This window comes from Pseudochaenichthys georgianus, chromosome 7 (assembly GCF_902827115.2).
Source record: "Pseudochaenichthys georgianus chromosome 7, fPseGeo1.2, whole genome shotgun sequence".
NCBI lineage: Eukaryota > Metazoa > Chordata > Actinopteri > Perciformes > Channichthyidae > Pseudochaenichthys > Pseudochaenichthys georgianus.
Window position 1 is genome coordinate 43,365,921 of NC_047509.1, and position 26,815 is coordinate 43,392,735.

At 39.2% G+C, this 26,815-nt stretch overlaps 1 protein-coding gene across 3 annotated transcripts in view; it reads right to left on the reverse strand.

Moving 5' to 3' along the window:
- Nucleotides 1-4,667: 4,667 nt before the first annotated feature.
- The window catches only part of LOC117448970 (synaptic vesicle glycoprotein 2B-like), a 66,995-nt gene continuing 44,847 nt past the window's right edge, over nucleotides 4,668-26,815 (reverse strand). For all 3 annotated transcript variants that reach the window (XM_034086265.1, XM_034086264.1, XM_034086263.1), the window contains 7 exons: nucleotides 24,999-25,087; nucleotides 24,646-24,721; nucleotides 18,317-18,405; nucleotides 15,724-15,857; nucleotides 10,230-10,430; nucleotides 7,450-7,609; nucleotides 4,668-6,291 (listed from right to left, as the gene is read on the reverse strand). In XM_034086265.1, the coding sequence (XP_033942156.1) occupies nucleotides 6,108-6,291; nucleotides 7,450-7,609; nucleotides 10,230-10,430; nucleotides 15,724-15,857; nucleotides 18,317-18,405; nucleotides 24,646-24,721; nucleotides 24,999-25,087 (933 nt within the window). In that variant the 3' untranslated portion in view covers nucleotides 4,668-6,107. The remainder of the gene's footprint in view (nucleotides 6,292-7,449; nucleotides 7,610-10,229; nucleotides 10,431-15,723; nucleotides 15,858-18,316; nucleotides 18,406-24,645; nucleotides 24,722-24,998; nucleotides 25,088-26,815) is intronic.

Consider the following 26,815-nt stretch of genomic DNA (forward strand, 5'->3'; position numbering starts at 1 on the left):
TGAGTGCTAAGGGAATAGAAGGCTCAATCGAGCTGTGGCTCTCTGTCAGCCTGGCTACAGTGCTGAAAAGAAATCTTGCATTATTCTTATTCTCATCTATTAATGAAGAGTAGTAGGCTGCTCTCGCTTTACGCAGTGCTTTCTTATATTCATTGAGAGTAATATGCCAAATGAAACGAGATTCTTCAAGTTTAGTGGAACGCCATATCCTTTCAAGTTGTCTAGACTTTTGCTTTATTTTGCGGGTTTCGGCATTATGCCATGGAGCTAATCTATGTTGTTTTATTTTCTTCTTTTTCAAAGGAGCAACAGAGTCTAATTTTATTCGCAGCGCATCTATAGCACTATCAACAACATGATCAATTTGGGGTGGTGTACATTTTGTATAAGTTTCCTCCCCTACATGCAGACATGCTATCGAGTTAAGTATTGGTTGAATCTCTTCCTTAAATGTGGCTATAGCACTAACAGATAGGTTTCTGCTGCAAGAGCTTTTGACTAATGCTTTGTAGTCTAGTAACAGTACTTCAAAAGTTACTAAGAAATGGTCGGATAAAGCAGGATTATGCGGTTCGACTAATAGTTGCTCAATTTCAATACCATAAGTCAGAACAAGGTCGAGAGTGTGATTATAACAGTGGGTTGGTTTATTTACACTCTGACAGAAACCAACAGAATCTAATATAGAGTTAAATGCAACAGTAAGGCTATTTTTATCATCGTCAACATGAATATTAAAGTCACCTACGATAATTACTTTGTCTGTTTTAAGAACCAAAGTTGATAAAAACTCAGAGAATTCTGATAAGAATTCTGAATAAGGACCTGGTGCACGATACACTGTAACAAATAAGATTGGCTGCAAAGTTTTCCAGGTCGGATGCGTAAGACTAAAAACGAGGCTTTCAAAATAGGTATAATTACATTTTGGTTAGTATTGATAAGTAAACTTGAGTCAAAGATTGCTGCAACTCCACCTCCTCGGCCCGTGCCTCGAGCAATATGAGTGTTGACATGGCTGGGTGGAGTGGCCTCATTTATGCTGACATATTCTTCATGTCTCAACCAAGTTTCAGTGAGACAGCATATATCAATATTATAATCTGATATTAAATCATTTACCAATATTGCTTTAGATGCTAGAGATCTTATGTTTAAGAGACCACATTTAATCTTCCTGTTTTGTTGCACTGTAGTAGTTGTTACATTTACTTTTATTAGGTTATTATGTATGACACCTCTATTAGGTTTTACCTTAAATTGTCCTTGGGCAGACACACACACCGCTAATATTGGGTATTTTATTGGGTTCGGGATTCCTATGGGTGACTGCCTAGGAGAGAGCGCAGAGAAGCGTGTAAGACTGCGACTCTGCCTCCTGGTCTCAACTCCAGTTTGTCATGGATTAAGTCCACAAAGCCCTGAGATGTTTGCCGAAATGAGATCTGCACCTTTCAAAGTAGGATGAATGCCGTCTCTCTTAATCAGACCAGGTTTTCCCCAGAAGGCTGTCCAATTATTTACGAAGCCCACATTGTTTGCTGGGCACCACCAAGACAACCAGCGCTGAAATGATGACATGCGGCTATACATGTCATCATTGATCAGATTGGGGAGGGGACCAGAGAAGATTACGGTGTCCGACATTGTTTTAGCATAACTACACACCGACTCCACATTAAGTTTGGTGCATTCTGATTGGCGTAAACGAACATCATTACCACCGACGTGAATAACAATCCTACTGTATTTACGTTTATCTTTAGCCAGCAGTTTAAGATGCGCCTCAACGTCGCCCGCTCTGGCCCCCGGAATGCATGTGACTGTGGAGGCTTCGGTCTCTAAATTCACGTGTCTCATAATAGAGCTACCAATAACCAGAGTTGGCTTCTCAGCGGGTGTCTCGCTGAGTGGGGAATATCTGTTAGATACGTGAACGGGTTGGTGGGGACCTGCGGGTTTCGCGTTATGCCCCTTCTGAACAGTCACCCAGCCTCCCTGCTGCTCGGGAGTTGCCGGGGGACGGCTAAGAAAAGCTACATTTTGCCGGTCCGCACATGCTAACATGGGCTTTACTTTAGCTGAGTTACTTTCTAAGATGCGGAGCCGGGCTTCTATGGCTATGATTCCCGCCTCCAACCTAACAACTATACTACATTTAACACATGTATCCTTACCAGTAAGGGAGGCCGGGAAGTAACCAAACATGAGACAGGAAGAGCAGGAAATAGCACCAGAAGGTGGGGAAAGAGCCATGGCTAGCTATCAAGCTAAAGTAGCTACCGTTAGCAAACCCGAAAAGAGTGTAGGCAACTGTGGAGTTACAGTCGCTAAGAGAAGGAGAGTTGTGAGTGCTTAAGCTGTAGTAACGTGTGATTACAACGTCAGGCAGTTGCCGTGATCAAGAGTTTTAAAACGATCGATTAAGTTTAAGTTAATAAGCTATCAGCAACAGAACAGGCACACGGGATACCCGGAGATGACAACAACAACAACCGGAAGTTACAACGTGCAACGTGCTCACCGCAATAGGTTCCTCCTTACCATTTCTAGGTAAGATCATTGAAAAAGTTGTTTTTCAACAGTTGAGTAATTTCTTGCATTTAAATAACTGTTTCGATGTGTTCCAGTCAGGCTTTCGTCCAAACCACAGCACTGAGACTGCTCTTGTAAAGGTCTTTAACGACATCCACTTAAACACAGACAGTGGCAGAACTTCAGTGTTAGTATTATTAGATCTCAGTGCTGCGTTTGACACTGTTGACCACAGCATATTACTAGACCGACTGGAAAACTGGGTGGGACTTTCGGAAACAGCTCTAAATTGGTTTGAATCCTACTTAAAGGACAGAAACAACTTTGTTTCTAGAGGTAAATACACATCTGAGTTGACAAATATGACATGTGGGGTTCCTCAAGGCTCCATCTTGGGGCCTCTTTAACATCTACATGCTACCACTGGCTCAGATAATGAAGAACAACAAAATAAGTTACCATAGCTATGCAGATGACACACAAATTTACGTAACAATTTCACCAGGAGACTATGCTCCAATTCAAACACTGAGTAAGTGCATTGAACAAATCAATGACTGGATGTGTCAGAACTTTCTCCAATTAAACAAAGATAAAACTGAGGTAATGGTCTTTGGAGCCAAGGCAGAACGTTTAAAAGTTAGCGCTGAGCTTCAGTCTGCAATGTTCAAACCAACAGATAAAGCCAGAAATCTAGGTGTAGTCATGGACTCTGACCTGAGTTTCAACAGTCACATTAAAACAGTTACTAAATCAGCCTACTATCACCTAAAGAATATATCTAGGATTAAAAGACTAATGTCACAGCAGGATTTGGAAAAACTTGTCCATGCCTTTATCTTCAGTAGACTCGACTACTGCAATGGTGTCTTCACAGGTCTCACTAAAAAATCTATTAGAAAGCTGCAGCTGATTCAGAACGCCGCTGCTCGAGTCCTCACTAACACTAAGAAAGTGGACCACATCACTCCTGTTCTGAAGTCTTTACACTGGCTTCCTGTGTGTCAAAGAATAGATTTCAAAATATTGCTGCTGGTTTATAAAGCACTGAATGGTTTAGGCCCAAAATACATTACTGACCTCCTGCTAAACTATGAACCATCCAGATCTCTCAGGTCTTCAGGGACTGGTCAGCTTTCTGTCCCCAGAGTCAGAACTAAACATGGTAAAGCAGCGTTCAGTTATTATGCTCCAAATATCTGGAACAAACTCCCAGAAACCTGCAGGTCCGCTGCAACTCTTACTACTTTTAAATCCAGGCTGAAGACTTTTCTTTTTGTCGGTGCTTTTAATTGAACTTTTCATATCTTAAACTGCACTGTAACTTTTATCCATGTACTTTTTCTTGTAATGTTTAAACGTAATTAAACTCCATGACATTTATGAGAGGGACTGCTCGAAAGCAGAGATATTTGGAATATCTGGCATCGACGGATGAAAAATAGTGTTTTGGTAACACGGAGTGTTTTGGTAACACTTTAAAGACTTTGTTATGGAAGCAAAGCAGGGGAGGGGGTGTGTACAGCCTCCTGAGGGTCCGATTGTGGATGTCATGCGAGCAAAATATGGTGAAGAAAGTCTGTCTAAATTCATATTTTAGACTGCACTGTAACTTTTATCCATGTATTTTTCCTTAATGTTTATTTTATTAGCACTGTAACTTTTATCCATGTACTTTTTCTTGTAATGTTTAATTGAACTATTCATATTTTAGACTGCACTGTAACTTTTATCCATGTATTTTTCCTTAATGTTTATTTTATTAGCTTTTCTTTTTTAATGCTTAATGTCTTTAATTTCTTTTTTGTAAAGCACTTTGAATTACCCTGCGTCGAAAAGTGCTATATAAATAAACTTGCCTTGCCTTGCCTTGCCTTGCCATGATCCACCATCCAGCAGTAACCATAGGGGTTATGAATGGGAATGTTGGTTAATGCTGAGGTTGCCAGTTGTAGGAATCAATTTAAGATGTTCTTCTTTTTTTGTAATGTAATTTCTGTTTATTTTATTAGTGACTTCCCGAGTATGCGAGGTTGCTGTCGACTGTCATTTGATTGGTGGTTTATATGTATAAATAGAAAAAGAGTTTGTAATATCACTTTTAATTCCAACAGACACACGGATAGTCAACACACTCAGGAAGTAGTGATCTGTTGCACACCCACATTGGAATCATAGACATTGTAGTGAGGTAAGTTTAAGTGTTTAATGTGTACAATAGACAACATGTATGTGAGTATAGGATTAGGCAATACCGAGAAGACATCTGTGACAGAACAAGACATGTGTTGACAGCTTACAGTAGGACAAGCAAAATAAAATCTTGAAATGACACACATTGCAAAACTATCTTTCAAGTGTAAGAAGTGGACAGGAACTTTGACTTCTGAGTTGTCCAACTTCAACAAACATGTTAAAGGGTATCACTCAGGCAGTCATTTGCTAAATTGACGAGGAGCCTTTAAAAAGTGTCACAGAAAACATGTGGCCAGAATCAACATCAGTCCATATCATGCTTGGAACTACTGATAGACAAGTAGCAGAGGACAAGACAACCAATCAGATCATCTGATCTACAGAAAATACATTATTCTTCACTCACATATTCATTGTGTGCTCAGTAAAGCCAGTGTGTCTGAACGCATTCATTGCATTAGTAAATGATTACACTCTTAAACAGAAGTAAACATGTTCTCTTAGTTTCCAGTGTAACGCTGACGGTACACACAGACCCCTCATCTATTATCACACCCTCTTAGCCTAGTTACCAGCTCATAGAGTGCTTTTGTGAACCCGGAAATATTGAGTACTCCAAAGTTTTATGTTAGAAATGTATAGTAAGGTCCCCAGCACATAGAAACTGCCAGAGGCTAACTTGCATTAATTAACATGAATTAGCATATGAAGGCAATAGTTCAAAAATGGCTTGGCCGATTTGGAACATTTTGGAGTTGTTTTGGAGGGTATTTAGGACGCTGAGTACATTTCTGAAATGTTTAGGATACAAATGGCAGTTTTGAGTTGATTAAAACTATAATGTTGATCCAACATTCATCAAAATCAGTCCACACCTACAGAAATAACTGTGGCCACTTTCTGGTTGAATCTGCCATTTTTTATCCTGAGAATGTCAGAAATGGTTTCAATATCCTCAAACAACAATACAACCACACCAAAATTGTACAAATCAGCCAAGCAATTGTGCTGTTGTCTGCATATGCTAATTATTGCAAATTAATAAATTTTATGATAATTGCCCAAAATATGAAAGTTAGCATCCAGCACTGCAGTGTCTATGTGCTGGTGACCCGTACTATACATTTCTGACATAACACTTTGGGGTGCTCAACATTTCCAGTTTCACAAAAGGACTTTATGAGCTGGCAAACAGACTGTCTCTACAGCCTGAACAAAATGAAACTGGTTGATATGAAAAATATAGCATTTTACATTGAATAGGTATAAGCTTTTTCCAGTCGTGTTTTTTCATATGCAGAGGGAAGTCACATCCATTTCAAAAAGCTTCCCAAATTGACTCAGCTTTGACCCAATCCACCAGATCTTCTGTGACCTCACTGCAGGATTTTATCTCGCGTGTCGGGGAGTCTGAGGGCCACCAGGCCCCCGCACACCAGCGCAGCGAAGGACAGCAGGATGGGCACGGCCCTGGTGACACCCACAAAGCTGGGGAAGATGGAGCTGCCGAGCACTGCCGCCAGCTTGCACAGAGCGTTCAGCAACCCGAAGGCGGTGGCCCTGAGAGGGGAGAGATACTGTGAGGTACTCTTCTGTTAAACCTTCCACTGAAACACAACTGTATTACTGCATCTACATCCAGTGGGGGAAAGTACAGTTACTTTACCTTATTCAGAGTATTTCTATTTTATGCTACTTTATACTTCTACTCCTCTACATTTAAAAGGGAAATCATATGATTTTACTGCATTACATTTATTTAAAAGTTTTAGCTATTTTAACAAACTCTAAAAATTAAACTAATGGACTCTTTAAGTCACAAAAGAGAACAAATATTTAAATATTCGACGACAAGTCAATCAGCACTTTGTTTGTCTACAACAGTAAAATGCTACTTGATGCAACCATTTTTATCTAGAAATGTTACATACTGTATCACAATTATATACACACTAACAAGCCATTTTTTTCAGAATGAATACTTTTAATCATTATACTTTAAGTACATTTAGCTGGTAATACTTTTGTACTTTTACTGAAGTAGGATGCAGGACTTTTACTTGTAATGGAATATTTTGCCAATAATGTATTGGTACTTTTACTCAAGTAAAGCATATGAATACCTCTTCCACAAGATTTACTTGAGTATTTCCATTTATTGTTACTTTATACTTCTATTTCAATACATTTCAGAGGCAAATATCATACTTGTTACTCCACCGCATGTATTTTTACATTCTCAGTTACTAGTTACTATGTACATATAAATAAATACACATGCAGATATGGTATAATGCCGTATTGTACTGCTAATCTAGACAGTATTTCAAGTATCTAAATTGCTCCACATTGACAAATTACAATACTAACATTCTCTTATATGTATAATATAGGATAACATAATAAATATAATAATATAAAACTGTGAAAAGATCCTTTCTGCAACAAGTACTTGAAGTACTCTACATGTGGCTGATACAGTAATGCTTCTTTACTTTATATTATTCTGAAATGGGACATTGTGCAGAATGAGTAGTTTTACTTTTTGTAAGGACATTTTAATTGGTACTTTTACAATCACATTTTTGTATTAGGAGTTTCACTTGTAATGGAGTACTTTACCACCATCGTATTTGTACTTTTACCAAAGTAAAGGATCTGAGTACCTTTCCCAACACATCTGACATACACATTGTATACAACAACAGAGTGTGGTACCTCTTGGAAGTGGGGAACAGCTCCACGGTCACCACCTGGATGCCGTTCCATGCCGCGACACTGACGCCGCAGAACAGACACTGCAGGGCGATGATCGCTGATTGGCTGAAGCTCAGGAACAGCAGGAAGGTGCAGCCAGCTGAAATGAGCATGGAGCCACCTGAGGAGAACACACACGCTCTATATGAATCTTGACATAGAGTCTCAATGTGGGTTTTCTATTCTGTTCATTTTTCTGGAGTGATTGAAAAGATAAGAAGAATTAAAGCAGCAACAACTACCAAAACTGAAAGGATAATGAAGCCCAACTCGAGATGACTAGTTATGTCTGTAACCTGACCAAGTCCTCACAGCTGCTCTCTGTAACTCAACTCTTCACCGATGAGGAACACCTACAGAAATAACTCCACCACAAGGCACAATCAGAGCACACTTTAGGGATGATGATAACTAACACTAACTATTTTACATTTACTCATCAATGTTGGAGTTGTGCTGTAAATGCATTCTTTTGATGTGTATGATTAACTTTAGTTCCTACATGTCATCAATAGTTGTTTCCTTGTTGTGGTGATAATGGCTGATACAACGGTTTGTAGTGTGAGGATGTTGCTACTCATTGTTGAGTCAGCAGTCAACGTTTGGCCGACTTCACACTTGAGCCGCAATCCAAAGGTGGGCTGATCTTGTACCGTTGGTTGAAATCTGATTATTTCTTTTTATTTCACTTACCATCTAAATAAGGCCACTTCAAAATATGATACGATGGAGGGTTCGAGTTCCTATGTGGTTGAAATGTGGTCCAGCGTCATTCATTCCATCACTAGAATGAGGCGGAATCATGTCACCAGCTAACAGAATACAAACACATTTAAATAGTTTGAGTTGATAGAAAGATTTTGCTCCAAATGTTTAGCAGAAAGTGGGAATGTATTCCTAACCATCCTAGCTATCCCTGCTTGACCAACTCCAAGGTGGGATTTGGTCACAGCTCATTGAACATCTAAACCCAACTAACCCCAGCATTCAACCTATCACAATCAATGTAGCCGCCATTTCTTTATGTGACCACCTAGCTGCTGTGCAGTTTTAAAAGGTGAGCATTTTTTCAGCGATATAAAACATGTTGAGTCTGCAGCCAATCTTCTGTCGCCTACACACTTGAGCCACAATGCCTTGCCTTTAAATTCGCATAGCAGCTGAAAAACGACACTTCAGAATATGAAAATTGTTGTTTTTTTTGTGACTGCATGGACTTATAGAAAAAGCGTCTTTCAATCAGAAGATTGAGGGTTCGAGTCCCTACGTGGTTGAGAGGTCCAGCATCATTAGAATACAAAAAGCGGAATTCTGTCTCCTGCCAACTCGAGCAGAATACAAACATTTGAAACGTTAGAGTGGATTCTGCTAACTTTCCGTTGTGAAGTCGGCAATCTACCTTTCAAGCTATCCCTGCTTCACCAGCCCCAAGCTGGGATTTGGTCCCACTTTATTAATACTGTGAACATATATAATTCTATTGTCTAAAAAAAACAACATCTAAATACAGCAGAGGAGCCCGGAGAGCACAGACCTCGGCCAAGGCCAACCCCAATATCACAACGTAACAATGATTTGTGTATCTGTCCGTGGTTCTGATGGAGAATAAAACTGGACAGGCAAGCACCCTCATTCCAAGATCAGGTTACCCCTCCCTCTGGACATTATGTGTTCTGTCTTCTCACAAGCGTTGTTTGGTGTTCCAAAATGTACCGTCATATTTATGTGTATCTACACAGAGAGATATATACAGGTTTGGACATGTCACGCATGGATAGTGCTGCGTACCTGGACTCACATTCAGGTTCAAGTCCGGACTCAAGTCCAGAGGTTCAGGTTCAGGTCCGGACTTATAAGTCCGGACCTGAACCCATGGCTTGTGTCAAGTTGTGTGAGTAACTAAAGTGAACTTATTGTGAGCTAATTATCAATTGAAAATTAACTCATAATCAACTCAAATTCAAACTCATCAGGTTTATTGTGCTCCCTTCCAACTTGTGTCTACATTTCTCTACAAAGTACAAATGTAAAAAAAACACTTTTTGCCACTTAGTCTACAAATGACTTATGACAGCAACTACAGTGAACTACTACAAAGTTCAAACATGTATTTCATTTACCAAACTAAAGTAACCAAACAGTCCCTGAGCTGACTGAGCCTATATCCCTAAAGCTTTGCTGAAAGGTAGAGTAGAGTAGACTATACGCATTACACTGTTACACACCTACTATACAGTATATAGGCTACACTGTAGTGACTACAGTCAGAGTGTACTGTACTGTCTGTACACCATGTATTTTCTACAACTCTACATGTGTACATTATACAGTACATACATACAAAATATCCAATATGGCGACCAGCAGCCCACGCTGTCCACTATGTCTAAGCCAATCACATCGCTAGCTTCCCTTGACGTCACACAGATCTCGCGAGCAGTTGCGATATTTTGCGAGAATTCGTGAGTTCAGTAATGGCCGCCATATTAGAAGCCGACATGATGTTTTTCGTCTTTTCTCAGCGCAAATTTGTCGATCTATGGAAGGTTTTAGATGGTTTAGAACAAAAAGGAGAATGTACGTAAGTGCTACTTTTTATGCGAGTCCAAGTACCAGTTCCCAACGTTCCGGTTTTAACCAGACTTGAACCGAAACTTTTTACAAGTCCAGTACCGGTTCGGCGTACCGGTACGCAGCACTACACATGGATAAGTAAAAGGTAAGACATTTCCAAAACTCACCTATGATCTTGACCCTGCCAATCTTCTCCATAAAGAGGGCAGAGATGATGTTGCCCGGCAACACAGCCAGACTTCCCAGGAAGCTGACCAGGTAGATGAGCACGTCGTTCTCCTCCACGGTGTCCAGGTGGCAGCCCTGTTTGTTGTGCTCGAAGGTGGTGTTCTCTATCCTACAGTCAATGAACTTCTCCTCCCACAGGTCTACAAAGAAACAACAGCATGACGAGGAAGATGAAGCTCATGAAAGATTCAGGGAAACGTATGGTGGGGTTTGTTTAATTAAAAATGTAATGCACTTTTTTACTTAGCCTTCACTGTTTTGGATATGTTGTACTCTATGCCTGAATGATCTTGTTATTGAGTTGTATGCTTATATCATTGTATGTAAATTGTTTGTCTAGTTTTGTGTGACTCAAAGATCTATAGGGACAACAATGAAAATGTCATTTCACTACTATCTGTATCCGTGTCCTACACAAATATATTCCGATCTGTACTTGGATTATTTTGGAAGTGAACAACAAATTAACTGTGTAGTGTACTATCATTGTTTGCATTCGATTTTCCCCTTTTTTTCGTGTTGCACAGCACGATTTTAAAAGCAATGTATTTCTACTGGTAATGTGTTTCGTGCCTGCAGCACGTCTTTTTCTCCGGTCGGGTCGTGGAAGACCGGAAGCTGTGTGGTTCATAAAAACATGTTCTTACTCAATATCAAGCCACAATTATTGCTTTTATTTTAAATCGTATAATTTTGGACTTTTGTTGCCATCTGTGAGGAAAATAAATGGGGCTCAGAGCCTCAGGATACTGAAATCTGTATTTTTTAAATCTTTTTTTCCTTCTAATTTGTTATTCTTTTCAAAATAACACACTGTTATTTACTCACCAATAACACACAATTATCCTTGCTTTTATTTATTGGTTTAATTCCATAATCTCGGACTTTTTTGGCGTCCGTCAGGAACTGAATTTCAAAATAAAAATAACCGGAAACAGACGTAGGCCTCTCAGAGTTTAGGATGGCCGAAGACACTACACTACCCATAATCCCCAGCTATCGTTTAGGACTACAGTCCCTGTGATTAATCTTCAAGCTCTGGGATTGAATGTTGGAGTGGCAGTGCGCCAAGGTTACGCAGAGCGTCAAACAGCTGTTTGAAATGGAACGAAACCACGCCAGACTATCCAAAACTGGAATCGAACGCCCCCCCAGAACTACACATGCTGGCTATTGTGTTTCGCAAAATGTTCTATGGGACGTCTCTACTGAACGTTTTCGTTTTTCCCACAATTAGAAGTTGCCAGTATTAAACACATTGGTGTTATCAAATGTAAAACATATAATTAATAAATGGGTGAAAATCGCTTGTGTCCATAATGCGCAGCATTAATATATAGCATTAATATATACCCACATGACAGCTCTTTGTTACTTGGTAATTCTACTCCACTACAATTCAGAGGTTAACCTGGTATTTTTACTCCACTGCATTTATTTGAGTTACTTTGCAGATTCTGATTAATGATGTGAAATATAAACAACCCTTAAATCAGACTTTAGTTACACCTGAGTAAAATTCAGGTAAGGTGATTGTCAAGTGCCAACAATCAGGAGAGATATTTGATAGTTGGTGCTTGAGAAGACTAAACATTTATCTGCAATTGACATGAATGGAAACGAGTAATAAAGTATATTCATTACTCGTTATTCTCTACTAGTAGTTAATTAAAGACTGTATATTATGGCTATTTTGCACATCCCTTTCAAGATTTCAAGATTTTCAAAGGTTTATTGACATATCATATATCATATACACGGTGTATGCAATGAATGAAAATATTGGGTCACAGGTTCCTCAACAGCGCATTACAAGACATCTATCAATATGTGTGTATACCTCCACCATTAAACTGTCATATTCTGCACATTTCTTATACTATCTGCATACATAAGAGTATAATTCATATGTATAATATCAGTTAAAATAAGTGCTTCAACATAGTTAACATTGCAGGAAAGCAATATGTTAGACGTTAAGTACTTTGTCAGGCTTAATATTTATCTGTAGATAGATACCCCCAAAGTTTTTTTCTTATTTAAAAGAAGACCTTAATCTAAAGTATTATTTAATGTTTAAATAAAGGTTAATTAGTTTGTCTGTTTTGCACATCCTCCTATTAATAACTGTGTACATCCTGCACTAAACTGTTTTATTGTAGAGATCACTTATAGTATCTTCTTGATTTTTTATATTCTATATTTATATCACAGACCTTCTACTTTCCCCCTCTGAAAGTATGTACTCTTAATATTTTTTTAATCAAATATAACACATAAAAACAATAATTCAATAACGTGCTTTAACCACTAGGCGGTGCACACAAGGTACACACAGCCATAATAACTTTGTATTATTAGTGTAGGACACTTATGTATAGAGTATGTACAACATCTGAAGATGTGTAGTTTTATTCATGCTTTCACATCATTTTACAGCATATTGCTATACTATTCCAGACTCAGTATTTACATTCTTATATTCAAAGAAAATCAGTAATATCTTTAAAAACTACAGTCCTTTTATATCAGCTGTGCACTGTTATGGTGTAAATATAACCTATGAATGAATGAATCTATGAATTAGATCAAATGTAAAAGTCAGCCGAATTAGTGTTGATACTGCAAGGAGACGTATTGTGTGAAGAGAAATTGAAGATGTTGTTTAATTGTTGATATATTTATGATCCACGTCAAGTATTCAGTTTCGGCTCAGTTACAGCCAATCCGTGTATTACAATGCCGTTATGTGATGACTTTCAAAGAGAAAAGCAAGAGCACTCGGAATTAAGTATTATTTTATTCTTTTAAAATGTTTTCCGGATTTCATATCATATAAACACCAAATCCCAGCATGCATTGCGGCTAAAACATCCAATCAGCGAGCTTAAACCATAGCTGAGGATCTTGGGTAATCGCTCGAAATGCCTACGTCTGTTTCCGGTTATTTTTATTTTGAAATTCAGTTCCTGACGGACGCCAAAAAAGCCCGAGATTATGGAATTAAACCAATAAATAAAAGCAAGGATAATTGAGTGTTATTGGTGAGTAAATAACAGTGTGTTATTTTGAAAAGAATAACAAATTAGAAGGAAAAAAAGATTTAAAAAATACAAATTTCAGTATTCTGACGCTCTGAGCCCCATTTATTTTCCTCACAGATGGCAACAAAAGTCCTAAATTATACGATTTAAAATAAAAGCAATAACTGTGGCTTGATATTGAGTAAGAACATGTTTTTATGAACCACACAACTTCCGGTCTTCCACGACCCGACCGGAGAAAAAGACGTGCTGCAGCCTGCAGGCACGAAACACGTTACCTGTAGAAATCAGTAGAAATACATTGCTTTTAAAATCGTGCTCTGCAACACGAAAAAAAGGGGGAAATCGTGTTGGTGAACACGAAATGCCACGAGACTGGGTTGTATATATAGCTGTTGGGGTCTGGATTAAATTAAATCGAGGAAATAGAATATTAAAGGCAAAAAAAGAGGAAAGACTAAAATTAGTGGGCAATATTGTATGATGTTCCTTTGTACTGGTAGGAGGTTCAGATGGAGCTTGAACCTGCTGTTATGTCTAGAATAGAAAATGAGGCCCTACTGGTACAATGGGTCAGAACCAGGTAAAACTAATTTCAAGTTACTCAACATATACTGTATTTCGCTGTCTAACCACTTCTTAATTTCTAAAGTATAATGATGTATGGTATCTAATACATTTAAATGATCAGTAAGGGAGAGAGGGGTAAGATGACCACAGCAACCTTTACTTCAGGACGTCTTCTGTCAATCACAATTATAATAATGCATCAAAGAAATGTGGTCTTGTGGCTTAACTTGCCACACTAAGGCGTACATTGATCCCAGTCGAGGGGTAAATTGAGCCATCTGGGGGTAAAATGACCAGTTGACTTTTCAAGTTTAAACCTGAGTTGTGTGATACAGGAATACTGTTTCTGTCAGTAATTCAGAGCATTTCTTTGGAGTAAGGCCAAGGAACTGGTCAGCAGTTTTTTTGATCTGGTCTGAAGCCCCTTCTCTCTCCTGTGTGAAGACCCTCTTTCCTCTGCTGTTCCTCTGTACCTCCTGTTTTCACTTCTCTACGCAGGGTTGACCTGTCAATATTTCTATCTTTTGCCACTGCCACAGCCTCTCCACCAGTGGCTGCTTTCTTCATCTCCTCAGTCTTTCTCTTGGGCTTTCTTGGCATGATGGCTTTACTACAATGTTTAAAACATCACAAACACATCAGTTGTGTACAACTATATTGAAAGAGCATTTTACACCACTTAACTCCAGTGCCTCATGGGGGGTTAAGATGAACTTTGCCTCACAGCCACTTTTTGGAAAAAACTTTGTAACTTAGTCCTTCATGCTAATCTTTAGCTAAATGATTCACATGGTGTTACACCTTGCTACATAACTGTAAACTGTAAATAACCAACCTGTGTGATATATATTTTCAGACCTGGATATATTTGCTTTGACAGAACAGTAATATAGCTGACATGTTGAAACCTGGAGAAGACATTTTTGTTAGGAAGTTTCGCAACAGAGTGAAGTGATCTGGAAGTTCTTTAAGAGCAGCCATGAAAAGAGCTGTTCAGAGTCTCTCGATGATGGAAAGGAGCTTCAACATTTCCTTTATAACCTCCTTTACCTGAGGATACACTGGACCATCCTTTACAAAGGGGAGGAGAAAATGTTGTCCCACAATTCATTGCAAACGATTGTGACGGAGAAACGAGCTAATATAAATTACGGTGCTTATTACGCATTTTAAAACTAATGCAATAACTTGCCAAATTGTTTAACCCCACGACGTGAGTCACAGAGGTTAAGCAATGGTGGTTAGGAAAAGACGGCCTGATGTGTGACAACTCTACCACAACCCTGGTCGGTAACAGAGTCTGTGAAATACAAGATTTTATTGTCAGCTTAAAAATTGACATCATAAAGATTCATAGTAAAATGTCATTTATTTAGAGTAATTATTAGGGGACGCAATATAAATAATTGTGCGACACATTTATCAACCACAAAAACACTTGAATTAATGAAACCATGGCCAAAACTCTCAAACTGTACCAGCTTCATTTCTTAAACTACCGTTCTTAATACATGTATTATGGACTAGAACTACATTATTGTTTAGGCAGCCTTTAATCTGTATACGTTTGGGATAACAAGTATTTAGGTTTTGTAATGCAGTGATGACAATTTAAGATGTCAAATAGTGAACCATTGTGTGATTTTTAATATTAAGTGTGAGCACTGCAAATACTTGTTTAAAGTATCTGGTTTTGAGAGGTGCCTGAAAATGATGGAATGCAGCAACGAGTACACATTTAGATGTAACCCTCTGAACCGTAACTGCTGCATCACTCTTGTTTTTTGAAATGGCCCCCTCCTGCTCCAGCTGAACCTACCTGTGTCAGAGAAGCGGGTGGAGCGGATGGTGCAGTTCTCAAACACAGTGTCTGTGGACCTGATGTCTTCAAAGCGACAGCCTTCAAACAGTGAGCCCTCAAACCTCACTGACTTCATCTCTATTTTGATGAACCTACGGGGGTGGGGTGGGACACACACACAAGCCAACAGACAAAAAAAACATGGACTCACTTCTATTGCTATGGCAGCTCAGAATTACACTGAACAAAAATATAAACGCAACACTTTTGTTTTTGCTCCCATTTTTCATGAGATGAACTCACAGATCTAAAACATTTTTTATATACACAAAATAACCATTTCTCTCAAATATTGTTCACAAATCTGGAAAAATCTGTGATAGTGAGCACTTCTCCTTTGCCGAGATAATCCATCCCACCTCACAGGTGTGGCATATCAAGATGCTGATTAGACAGCATGATTATTGCACAGGTGTGCCTTAGGCTGGCCACAATAAAAGGCCACTCTGAAACGTGCATTTTTGCTTTATTGGGGGGGTCTGGGGGGGTCAGAAAACCAGTATCTGGTTTTGAGGGGTAGGGGTAGGGGTAGGGTTAGGGTTAGGGTAATGTTGTGAATCGAGTGGCCCATGGTGGTGGTGGGGTTATGGTATGGGCAGGCATATGTAATGGACGACGAACACAGGCCACTCGATTCACAACATTACCCTAACCCTACCTCTACCCCTACCCCTCACACCAGATAATGCCTGGTTTTCGGACGTTTCAGAGTGGCCTTTTATTGTGGCCAGCCTAAGGCACACCTGTGCAATAATCATGCTGTCTAATCAGCATCTTGATATGCCACACCTGTGAGGTGGGATGGATTATCTCGGCAAAGGAGAAGTGCTCACTATCACAGATTTTTTCAGATTTGTGAACAATATTTGAGAGAAATGGTTATTTTGTGTAAATAGAACATGTTTTAGTTCTTTGAGTTCATCTCATAAAAAATGGGAGCAAAAACAAAAGTGTTGCGTTTATATTTTTGTTCAGTGTAGAAAGGTAAGAATGGGTTTGACTGGTTAATTCAACATGGCCGTCTCTGATATTACTGCCATGGAGTTCAAAGGGTGGAATGATCATCTCCATGGAAACATGATATAGTGTACTCCATTGGCAGCCTTGTTTATTATACCATCAATGCCGTATAATAAGTTAAAGCCCATTCTGTATTTTTCAATTCTGCAAAATGCATAGAAGTTAAATAATATACAATAGTACACCATACTGTATATCTGCAATGAACATGTCCTCGTGCAGAGTGTAACCCTAACCCTTGGGTTCTCTCGCTCATGTTGTTACAAAACCACACAGCAACACCAAGTCCAGCTCATGGTTTTAAAATTAAACTGTGGGAAACTTGGATGATACTTTAGAGGTGGTGCAAAGTTTGTTTAAAAGCTAGACTCAGATTGAAAGGAATAAAGAGATACAAATAGGTGCACATCAATTCAAAGAATATTATAGTGGCAAAATAGAAAAAACAAGTATGAAAGGTATCTTATTTGTTGTGGAATTAAAGATTACACAAAGGTCAAACTGAATTTACTCAGCACAGCGGTGAGACGTGAAGCCTGAGTAGCGTTGATGGGTTCTCTCAACCCTTTTTCGAAGGAAAACAGAACAGCAGACACTCGATATGACTTCATGTTGCTCTAACAAAATCAGGGGCTATATATTTACTGACTTGATAGTGTACCTGGCATATGCATGCATACACAGTGTATACCTTGTAAGGTGCAACGCCTTCATAAACCTGTAAGGATATTTACGGTGCACTTCTGTCATTTCTCTTCTGAACATTAACATATACAGTAAGAGATAATCTGCGCTCTTATTGCCAATGTTTTATGAGTTCCAGGGCATCGCATACATCAAAACACAGCATGCTAAACAGTTTCTGCTAACAACATAACTGAGAATGAAATGAATGATATTGTAGACCTCATCATAATCTTGTTCTTGTTCTTCATAATCTGCACTTTATTCCTTATTCCTAAGTATGTATGCTGCGTGTATTTTGTTGTCTTATGTTGTGATGTTTTGTTTTTGTTTTGATGGCACCCTTGAAAGGGAGAAGCATTTATTATTATCTCATTGTACATGTATAATGACATTAAACGATTATATTCTATTCTGTTATGTTCACGGGGATGAGGTGTTGATGAACCTTTTCTGGACAGTAAATTGAAAGTAGCTGTCTTTGGATAATGCTATTATGGTCTGAGGGTGATCTGATCCATCGGCCACCAATAATTACCGGCTCATTGTAGGTGGTCTCTACAAAGGCCTATCAGAAGAGCCGACGACATTCTAAATTCTAACGTTTTCAATACTCATTTGTACGATATATGGCCTGCTCTTCATTAGGATATCTCAGTGCCCTTAGTCTGTATTGCCTTCACACTCCTGACTACTTCCAAAGACTCATTACTCAGTTGTGAATACGTATTAAAGCTGAGCATCTCTTAGCACACATGTTCCAACTCAACCTCAAGACTCTACCTGCTGTGTGCGGACAATATCACTGCATAGCTTTGTGTTATGAAGATGATGCAGCGGTACATACGAGTCATTGATGTATTCCCCTTCTTTATGGATCTGGTTTTCTAAAGAAAAGTTGAAATGGAAGTTCTCCACTCGTTCTCCATGGAACACCTAAAGGAGGACAAAAAACATAAATACATTTTTTTAAACCAAGCAATGCCCTTTCAAACCATGATGATGTTTATTTATGAAGGTAGATATGGTGCAAAATGCGAGAGCTTGTAAAACCTGATGTGAGCACTTGCAGATGAATGTGTCGCTAAAGTAATTTTCACCTGTAGATGTGGGGGGAGGGAGGGGGGTAAGGGGCGGAGCTATCAGAACGACGAGGCGCAAACTCGGGTCACCAGTTTTTCCTGTTCACGCCGCAGCGTGACACACAAAACATCACACACAGCGAAAAAAAATTCGGTCAAGAAGCAAGAACTGCATACGTCACGCTTACGTCGGAGGGGGGCGAAATTAACCTGAACTAACAGTTTATGGAGAGTACGGCAAATACAAGTTGAAACAAGCAGTAGCGCTGAGCAAAGTGACTAGAACGCAACCACACACTTTATAAAGTCAGGCAACACTAACCAGGCTTCGTGTGATTCTGTTTATTTGTACCTTACTTTGACCATCCGTTCGCTGTCATTGATCATTGTGGAGAGCAGGCAGACGTTTTGTATTGTAGCAGCTATCAGATTAAATCAATACATGGGCTGCACAGGTTGTCATGTCCGACTATCACAAGTAGGGATGGGTACCGAGCCCCGGCATTAAACGGGCCCCAGGGCTGAATTATTAAAGACCGTGGTACCATTAAGCTCCGACATTTTTGGTCTTTTTATCGGTACTGGAGACATGTAAAAAATATATGTCATATGTATTATTGCTACACAAACATTATATTGCAGTTTTAGTGTCGCCAACTCCGTTTCTAACACGCAAAAAGACTGCAAAATGCGTATGATTTATTTGTTGTATTTTTGATCTTTCCAATCCAGACGAGAGATCTCTCTCTTCCCCGTCTGTGTGCGAGGGGGCGGAGCAGTTTACACACACGCAGACAAAGTTTACGTTACATGCATGCAACCAGGGGCGGACTGGCCATCGGGACGTTCGGGACGAATCCCGATGGGCCGGTAGCCCGGTACCGAAGTGGGCCGGTCGGACCACTCGACGCGGCCCACTGCCCCACTCCGATCGGCCCACTTCGGTACAGGTGAAATTGTAATCAGCTTAATGCTTGGCCCATGTATACGAGTGAACGTGGATCGCTTTATTTAGTGATCGGATACGATCGGAAAAGCATTCCATGTAAAGGGAATATTGCTAGGTTGTCAAACTTGTCAATCTTATGTTTTCGAAAGTAGGCTAATAGATGAACTGAAGGGGTTGGGCCGGGAGAGATGAGTCGTCTCTTCCAATTGGAAAGAGGGCGAGGCCCGCGTCAGAGGACAGTAAAAAAAGAAAGGGTGGGGCTGAAAAAGCCAGAATGAAAAAACAAAAATTGCTACATGAAGATGCTGGAACATTTTCGAAAATCACAGAGCTGTTTAGTATGATGAACCACAGACCCGGCATATAATGACAGCAGGTGCAGTGTGCAGGGCTGTGTTAATTTATGTTACTGTTAGCAATAGCATTAGTTGACTGAGAAAACCGTCATGGAAAAAGTTTAGTAATGTTACGACTAGTATAATATGCCCACGGCTGTGATTGACAACCTGGACAGCCAGTCAGAAGCTATAATGCCAATCAGAACCTAGAACGGGCTGCAGGGCTGGCCAGACTATTATATTGTGCATACAGTTAGATGCATTAGGATAGAGTCATATGCTCATGATATTACAAGTTAAATTATATAATATTAATATTATAATATTAAATAATTATATTAAATAATATTAATATTCAATAATATTAATATTGAATAATAAGGACAGAGAGATGTGTGGCCAATTCACTATTGTATTCATTTTAGTGATTGACATTACTGTGCATGATATTGTATTCCTTGAAGTTGGTTATTTAATACTGGACAAGTGCTCTCATAATGACTATTAGAATCATTTGTTGGTTAGACCACATGGCATTGATTAAATATCTGAGCTGCATGTGCATTGGCACTTCTTTTTGTTTACAGCCAGGCACAGGCAACCATTTTTGACTATACCCATTTGCTGTACTTTGTCCTTATTCCCAATTGTACATTCACGTTACTGACTCCTAGAGTCAGCCACTTTGACACACTTCACACATGACACGGACATTTTTAAGAAACATTAACTAAAGGAAGGTTTCATTTTGCACCTTACTCCTGTTGTCCATCTCTTTTATGTTATGGCTTGACTCTGGGGTTTTTTGTTTGCATATTTCTATGCCGTAACTCATACTGGTCCTCTCACGCACATACATTCTCCTTACAGTATACATACATAGGCTATATGAGTCCGTGTATCTACGGACCATTTGTTTTTCTTTATCAATCAATCAATCAATGTTTATTTATATAGCCCAATATCACAAATGTTACATTTGTCTCAGTGGTCTTCACAGTGTGTACAGAATATCAGTATGACAATACGACACCCTCTGTCCTTAGACCCTCACATCGTACAAGGAAAAACTTCCAAAGAAAACCCAGTTTAAAGGGAAAAATGGGAGAAACCTCAGGGAGAGCAACAGAGGAGGGATCCCTCTCCCAGGACGGACAGACGTGCAATAGATGCCGTGTGTAAATTATTAAAAAAGTAAACGGAAGAGCGTCTGAGAGGCGTTTTTGTCCTTTTGCTTTTTACCTTACTAAATGGTCTAATGGTCAGTGGAGCGAGGGGGGGGGGCCGTGAAACGCGCGGAAGTGATTTCAAAACAAAAAGCACTCGTTTGCTTGGAACAAAGAAAACGGCCAAGACACACATTGAGTCCAGAAAATGAATGTTATTAAGGGCTGTAAATATAATAAGCCTGTGTCTAAAATTGACAACAGGCTTATTATATTTACAGCCCTTGAGATACACTTTTGTGTTTAACAGCTGACCACCATGACATACTTTGTTTTAGTAGATTTCGCATGAGAGCAAAATGTATAAATATGAGTATTAAATTATATGAATATGAGAACAAAATGCATGAATGTGTGAGTGACAATATATGAATGTGTGCATTGACATATGATAATATGAGAGCAAAATGTATGAATGTGTGAGTGTAAATATATATGTGTGTGAGAGTGAAAATGTATGTATGTAAAAGGAGAATATATGTGTGTAAGAGTGAAAATGTATGTATGTAAAAGGAGCATATGTGTGTAAGAGTGAAAATATGCTGCATTTTGAATGTCCGATAGTCCACCATTTCCACCGGAAATATCAAACATTTAATAAAAGTGAAAAACAATGAACAAGACTTAACGTATTCATCATAATTAATTATATTTATTTCGTATGGATGTAGGATTTTTGACTTTGTTTAGAGCAGTGATCTTCTACTATATGAACATTTTGGACCCAAAATCACACAAAAAACGTAAAAACAGATTTGTTTCATATAGGTAACACAGACATACACAACGAAACCATTTAAAAGCTGGAAATATATACATGGGATGTCACTATGATAATGTGAAAGTTTGTTTGAGGTAGCATGGGATTTCATTCTGATAAGGCAAAAGTGTTATTATAAATATAATACAAATATATATATATACACATTATGTACAAAAATCAGTTTTTTCTGTCTTTATCTGTGCCACGCTTCAAAGCGGTTTCTGTCAACTACGACACAGAGGGCAACATCACAGGTTCCTCCTCCTCCATGTCAAAAAACAAGCTTAAAGCTTGACTCACGTTCAGAGTTCTCTTCATCATAGTTGAGTCTTCAAAACTCTAAATCTATCTAACTATATCTAAATTCTCAATGTTTGTCTGTCACTTTACTTCAATCGCAGTCTCCTGCAGCCTCTCTTCGTCTCCCGCCGCCTGTCTTCGTATATCTTCGTCTCTCTCCATTTCCCGCCGTCTCTCTTCGGTTCCCGCCGTCCCTCTTCGTCTCTTTTCGTCTCGTTTCGTATCACTCCGTTTACCTAATTACCTCACCCCCTCCCTGGTAAATACATCCTGTTGAGCAGGATCTACAGTTTACAGTATTTTCCGTTTCGTAAAATGATCAAATACGGTGAAGATATTCAAAAATGTGCTTCCATTTTTCATACTTTTGAAATGTATTAACTTTATATCATCGTATCTCCGTGTTTACTGGGTCTTTTTGCATGAAACAAAGACTGGGATATAGTTTCAAGCCAGTACTTTCGACAGAAACACACGGCAATGTTGTCCGGACTGTTGTTTTTATGCATGTGATCTGATCACGCCGGCGTGACGGTTGACTCCAAAGGGTTCATATTAAATACATATAAGTATTTTTACAAATTGTATTTAGAAATACTCTGTTGTAATTATTGATGCATACATGTGTTCATCCATTCAATGTGGCATCTGCTATAATGGGGTAAATGTATGATATTACTTAATAATACAATACATTATAATATATGATATGATAGTTTTATTAATTTCTTATTTCATAGTTTCTCATTATTATTATTTGTATCGCTCATCTTATTTTTGATTGTATTAATCTGTGTGAATCTTTGCTGTCCTGTTTTTCACTCTCACCCTGTTGCTGTTTGAACTACTGAATTTCCCCACGGGATTAATAAAGGTCCATCTTATCTCATCTTAATGTATAAATTGATTTACTTTAATCTACTGTACTGTGTAAAAACACCCCAACAATATTACAAGAAATATACTGCATAAAGCAAAGTATATACTTTATTTGACCTAAAATATTGATGTTTCTACAACACCCAGTTGTCTTTGTGTATTTTGTGAATGAAGCGCCATCTCATGGTTAAATCCTGTAATTGAACAAATGGGGAAATTGGGCAACGCCCTCTAGCAATTTGGCAACACCCCCAGCCACTGGCATCCGCTGGGCTTTTGACTGGGACACACCCATTTGAGTCTGATTTGGAGTGCTACATCTGTATGGGTGTTGAAAGATGTATCCATAGATCTCTTAATGTTTCTCTCAAAGTGCACCAGATTGATGCTTTTAACTTCAACATTTAAAAAGAAAATCTTCCCGGGGGACCATCCCCCCGGACCCCCCTAGAGGAGGTTAGGTCCCCCCCCACTTAAATCATGTCCACATGGATAGGAAACTAAATACATTTGCACACATTTTGTGTCCATATCTTTCTGTTTTGGTGGTCATGCCACAACCCTGCACGTGCATGCATACGCGAGTCATGGTGAGATATCTGGATTAAGAGGTTGCTTTTTCTTTGCACAGCATGGAAAAAAGGCCAAATGAATGGGCTGTGATTTTAGTATTTTTAAGCAGAGGTCAATAATTTGTACGGCTATCGGAGGATGTTGGAAAACTTGAAAAGGCCCTTGAGAGGAAAAAGGTTCCCCACCCCTGGTTTAAGGTTTGTGGCACAAGCAAACGACCAGCTTGTAGAACAGTATGGATAGAATCAAACAGTGGAGGTATGACTTCCAGCATTGACAGTTAAGAAGGGTCTAATTTGTTTAAAATGTTGCAAGTTGAATTTAATAGTATTTGATACTTTCTTAATGTGTTTCTTAAAAGTCAAGTTTGAGTCCAGTATGACTCCAAGATACTTGAAGTGGGAGACTAGTTCTGTTTCTGCTCCGTTTAAAAACACGTTGGATCCTTCGATTTTGACTGGTCGTTTACTGAACATCATGCATACTGTTTTTTTTTGCGCCGTTGGGGAGAAAATCAGCGACAGACAATGGCTGTGACTTGTGTGTGACTGACCCGAGCTTGCGCCTCGTCGTTCTGATAGCTCCGCCCCTTCACTCCCTCCCTCCACATCTACAGGTGAAAATTACTTTCATCACACATTCATCGCAAGAAGTGTAGCAAAAGTCAAGGCTGCAGATTTGTCGGTTTATACTGCCACAGAGCAGATTCGTGAAGTTGTAATGACTAATTTGAGTTGTAGTTGTAATGGAAAATATATTTTAAAAATATAAATGTGTCTGCAAGTTTCATCACTAAGTTGATTTTTTTTCTACAAGCTAGAATTTTTTTCTTCTGTGACTTCAAATTTGGTTCACAGATACGTGGATATGTTATACAAGTGTAAATGTATGCACACAAGCTCAGATTTTTTTTTCTGCAAGTGCTCACATCAGGTTTTACAAACTCTCGCATTTTGCACCATATCTACCTTCATATTTATTAGTGTAGATGTATATATTGCCGTCACAAAAGCAGGACAAAACGATCTGTTTTGTCATGAGTTCCATGAGCTGTTGTTGACCTTACCTTGACCTTGGACTCGTACTCCTCATACTGAAGGTGTTTGATCATGTCAGGGAACCAAACAGACAGGCCATAGTAACTGTGACAAAATGCAGAATGTAAAACACTGAATCAATAACAGGAGCAAACAACAACCAGAATGAAGCTGCACTCTGTATCACATAGTTATAAGACAGATAATCCTCTGCTTAATAAATGTTTTTGAGTTATTATATTAATGATTATTTAAAAATTATAATTTGTCATAGCCTTACTCTTCGAGTTATTCTACCATGTAAGTGTGACTCGTTTTAAATCTGTTAAATCTGTTTCTTATAGACTGGGTGATGATGTAATGCATGACATGGTTAACTTACCTGAAAGCCATACAGAACCAGATGATGGCCATGAAGAGCGTAGCAAACCTCAGCTCTGCAGACAGGAGTGATGCCACGTTCTTCAACACCTGGGACAAACATCCACACACAGCCGTGAACAACGCTACATCACAGTAAGCACACTGCAAAATGATCATCACAATATGATATCAGAGAGCGTTTCTGTTTTAGAGATAGTAGGGGGAAACCCATTTGTATTGGTTTCAGGATAGAACAATGGCCTAAAGCTATTTGAAGTTGTGTTGCATTTTGACCGTTAGAAGTTGCAGAATTACAATACTTAATTGAAATATAAAATGTACCAATAGCATTTTAGACAAAAGTCTAAGGCGGTGTTTACCCGAGAACGAAACGGGTTGTATCTGCTACTTTTCTCTCGCGTATAGCCCGTTCGTTCACACGAGGCCGTAACGGAACCGCAGAAACGGACCCCGCAAACGATAACCGGTCCCCAGGTGGATAGATCTGCGGACGGAACGCTCTGGGGGGCCAAACCATGGATGTATAATAAGAACTGGATACAGCGTGGGAGGCGGGGCCTCATTCATTCCTATGAGAGTTGCTCATTAGCGCATGATGATAAAACGGCCCAACTTTTGAGAGAGTGAAACGTCACCGATTACCCAGCATGCCTGAGAAGTACCCGTATGTGCGCTCATAGCGCATGCGCAACTTTAACCAACATGCTCGTTCACATCAAGCATGTCAATTTGCGTACACTTAACAGCACCGTGCGTTCATGACAGCATGGTAATGGCTTGTTATTATGCAGTTAGCAGCTAGCGGCTAGCTAGTAATTATGCTAATGTACACATTAATCGTTATGTACTTATATTACGCTGTAACAGGATCTAGTGATATCCAACAGAGCTCCATTTAGCATGAAATAATTATTGCACAAGCTTATTGCACTGTGTGTGTATATATATATATATATATATATATACACACAGTGCAATAAGCTTGTTAGTGCAATAAGAAGCTACAGGAACGTTAATCTACGTCGGTAATATTAACTTTATTTAATACAACATTTACGGTACAAGATTTACATCATACAGCCCATGTAGTATAATATTTTACAAATGATGAATTACAGCAAACATGTGCAATATATCCATTATTACAGCTCCGTGGGCTGGCAGTAAGGCGATATGGGTCCGTTGTTATTGTGCATCCATGGGTAAAGAGAAACTCATGTAGTACTGAACACGTAACATGAACGTGCCGGGCAGCGCGGTCCCGTGGGTTAGATGCGCGTTCATAATGCCGAGGGAAATAACTCTCAGAATAACGTTATTAGCACATTTTTACAACTTGAGGAACGAATGTTTTTAATAAGAGCTATACAAACGTTCATACTGGGTGGTTTATTTAGTTTAAAAAAAATTATCCAACGAGTTACAGACCACTCTTTCCCCATGTAAGTCAATGGGAAAAAGTGTTTCCGGGCCTGGCAACCAAGCGGATGTGCAGTACCGCCGTTTGGCCAGCACGAATATTTCCATCTGAGTCCGGCGCATTTCCTGGGGGCTTGGGCCAAACGGCTCAGTGTGTACGCCCAATACGATAATTTCCTGATAAGGATGAAGCCTTAGCCCCGCCTCTCCCCACCTCTGCTGCTCACTGCTGTAGCATGGTCAGTAGCTACTGCTACTGCTACTGACCATGCTACAGATGTTAGTGCACAATCTACAGCTCCTCTAACACAACCATCAGCAACAAGTGGACATGGAGAACTACATGAACTACATGTTGCTAAATCCACAACGGAGAATAAACAGAAGGGCAACCAT